Source organism: Lolium rigidum, chromosome 7, assembly GCF_022539505.1.
Source record: "Lolium rigidum isolate FL_2022 chromosome 7, APGP_CSIRO_Lrig_0.1, whole genome shotgun sequence".
In the NCBI taxonomy this organism is placed as follows: Eukaryota; Viridiplantae; Streptophyta; class Magnoliopsida; order Poales; family Poaceae; genus Lolium; species Lolium rigidum.
Window position 1 is genome coordinate 283,156,080 of NC_061514.1, and position 2,546 is coordinate 283,158,625.

Below are 2,546 nucleotides of genomic sequence, written 5' to 3' on the forward strand. Positions count from 1 at the left end.
GCATGAATGAAGCCCAATGACGAAAATGAGGAAATGGGGTGTATAATCTACTCCATATGCTATCACGCCAGTGGCTCGTGACTTATCGGGAGGCTTCCTTTGCGTCTCATCAGTGGCGATGAGAGGGGTAACAGATCGAAGCATTAGGCAATGGCGTGTAGGGAGGGGTTGGCATTGGTGGCTCATCTCCTCTTGAGCCGAATCAGGGTGGCATCAGACTGTAAACATGTCATTTGCAGCCTTGAGGAAGAAGGAAGAGGGCTCCTATGGTCATATAGCTATGGAGCTTAAAGCGAGGACAACTGAATTTTTAAACATAAGGCCTAAGCCCTGCTTTAAATTAATAAAGACACGAAACCGGCAGATACAGAGTGCATACAAAGCAAACACAGCGAACAGGACACAGATACACAAGCTAACAAAGGATAAAAACTACGAGCTTCGCGGACAACTGAATTTCAAGAGGTTCAGTTTGTTCACCAGAGCCGTTCGTCCAATAGCGACGCGCATGACTTGGCAAAGGGTACGGTGTCTAGAGATTTATGCCGTTGTATCATTGTATGCACTATGATTTTATTTGAATAAAGTGGGTTGTGAGTATCTACCCAATCTTGTGACCAACCACCAGTCAATTAGAGTGGAGCACCATCGGTTGCAAAGCCTTCCTCATATATAAACGCGCCTACGCCCGATCAATCGATGGGCTACTTCAGTTCATACTCCGCACTCAACACTTGAACACGGGAGGAGATCAGTAGAGAGAGCGAGATGGAGGCCAAGACGAGGAGCCAAGAGATGGCCGCTGACGAGAGCACCCGACCAGCGGCGCCGGCGCTGCCATGGTCGGCCCGGCTCCAGATCTTCGCGCTCAGCGCCGCCACCGACCTGGCGCAGCGCAGCAACGGCACCGTCAACCGCTTCCTCTTCAAGCTCGGCGACAGGCAGACGCCCGTGAGGCCGAGCCCGGACGCGCTCGGCATCCGCTCCAACGACCTCACCGTCGACGCCACCCGGAACCTCTGGGCGCGCGTCTACTCCCCGGCGGCGGAGGCAGCCGGGGCGGGGCCCCTCCCCGTCGTCGTGTACTTCCACGGCGGCGGCTTGACGTTCCTCTCACCGTCGTCCTTGCCGGTGGACGGCATGTGCCGGCGCTTCTGCCACGAGCTGCGCGCCGTGGTCGTGTCCGTCAACTACCGCCTCGCGCCCGAGCACCGCTACCCGGCCGCCTACGACGACTGCGAGGAGGTGCTCCGCTACCTCGGCGCCACGGGGCTCCCCGCCGACGTCTCCGTCCCGGTCGACCTCTCCCGCTGCTTCCTCGCCGGGGACAGCGCCGGCGGCAACATCGTCCACCACGTGGCCCAGCGCTGGACGTCATCCCCTCCCTCCAACAACCCCGTCCGCCTCGCCGGCATCATCCTCCTGCAGGCGTACTTCGGCGGCGAGGAGCGCACCGAGGCGGAGCTGAGGCTGGAGGGCGTGGCGCCGCTGGTGAACATGCGCCGGTCGGACTGGTCGTGGAGGGCGTTCCTGCCGGTGGGTGCGGACCGGAACCACCCGGCGGCGCACGTGACGGGCGAGGCCGGCCCGGAGCCGGAGCTGCAGGAGGCGTTCCCGCCGGCGATGGTGGTCGTCGGCGGGCTCGACCCGCTGCAGGACTGGCAGCGCCGCTACGCCGCCATGCTGCTGCGGAAGGGGAAGACGGCGCGCCTGGTGGAGTTCCCCGACGCGATCCACGCCTTCTACGCATTCCCCGAGCTCCCCGACGCCGTCAAGCTCGTGGAGGAAATCAAAGCCTTCATGGGCAGCTACGGGTCCGCTCACTGATTGCTCCGCTAGCTGCTTGAGACGAGCTCGAACTCGCGCGCACGTGTACTCACTGTTTCGTCATGAATGATCTGCGTGTGCGCCGTTGTGCGAAGAAGATGATCTGAACGAACTTATGTGTTGTGAACTTACTGATGAATTGCATTTTGGTTCGATTTTTTCAACGTTGAGACGATCGAAGTGCCGTGTGGATTGCGTGCGAGCTGCCGTCTGAACTTGTGGAGATCAGATGGAGAAGATGATCTGAACGTGTGACCATATGCATGCCTCCTTGCGCTCTCTCGAGTCTGAACAGAAGAAATTAAAGAATACAACATGCATCTGCACCCATCTCTATACTTTTTGGAAGCTTTGCGTGTGATGTCTGAACGGAGAGCTCGAAAACCAGAGTTTAGACTGTTTGAGCCATGACGTGAGATCCGAACTGAAAATTAAACAATGCAGCGCGTGACCGTCGTGCGCCAGCCACCCACACCTCACCAAGACGCGGCCACCAAGACGCGTGACCTCCCATCTTGCCGGAGTTCAAACACCACAACTTTAGAGCATCTCCAGTCGCGTCCCCCAAACCGTCCCCCAAAGCGATTTGGGGCGCGCCGGACAAAAAAAGCGTTTCAGCCGCGTCCCCCAAAGCCCTTTTTTGTCCGGCGCGCCCCGATACGGTGTCCGGCGCCCCGAGCCCGTCCCCGTCCCACGGGGGACGCACCGGGGATACCGGA

At 59.2% G+C, this 2,546-nt stretch overlaps 1 protein-coding gene across 1 annotated transcript; it reads left to right on the top strand.

The window, feature by feature from the left end:
- The first annotated feature begins 768 nt into the window (after positions 1-768).
- On the top strand, positions 769-1,913 carry LOC124669244 (probable carboxylesterase 18). Its single transcript, XM_047205899.1, has one exon. It carries the CDS (start codon positions 769-771, stop codon positions 1,825-1,827), a length of 1,059 nt encoding a protein of 352 aa, XP_047061855.1. The 3' UTR covers positions 1,828-1,913.
- Positions 1,914-2,546: the final 633 nt, after the last annotated feature.

Bases quoted from the DNA above. Each gene is read 5' to 3' on its own strand.
- LOC124669244 (XM_047205899.1), top strand. From the start codon at position 769: ATGGAGGCCAAGACGAGGAGCCAAGAGATGGCCGCTGACGAGAGCACC.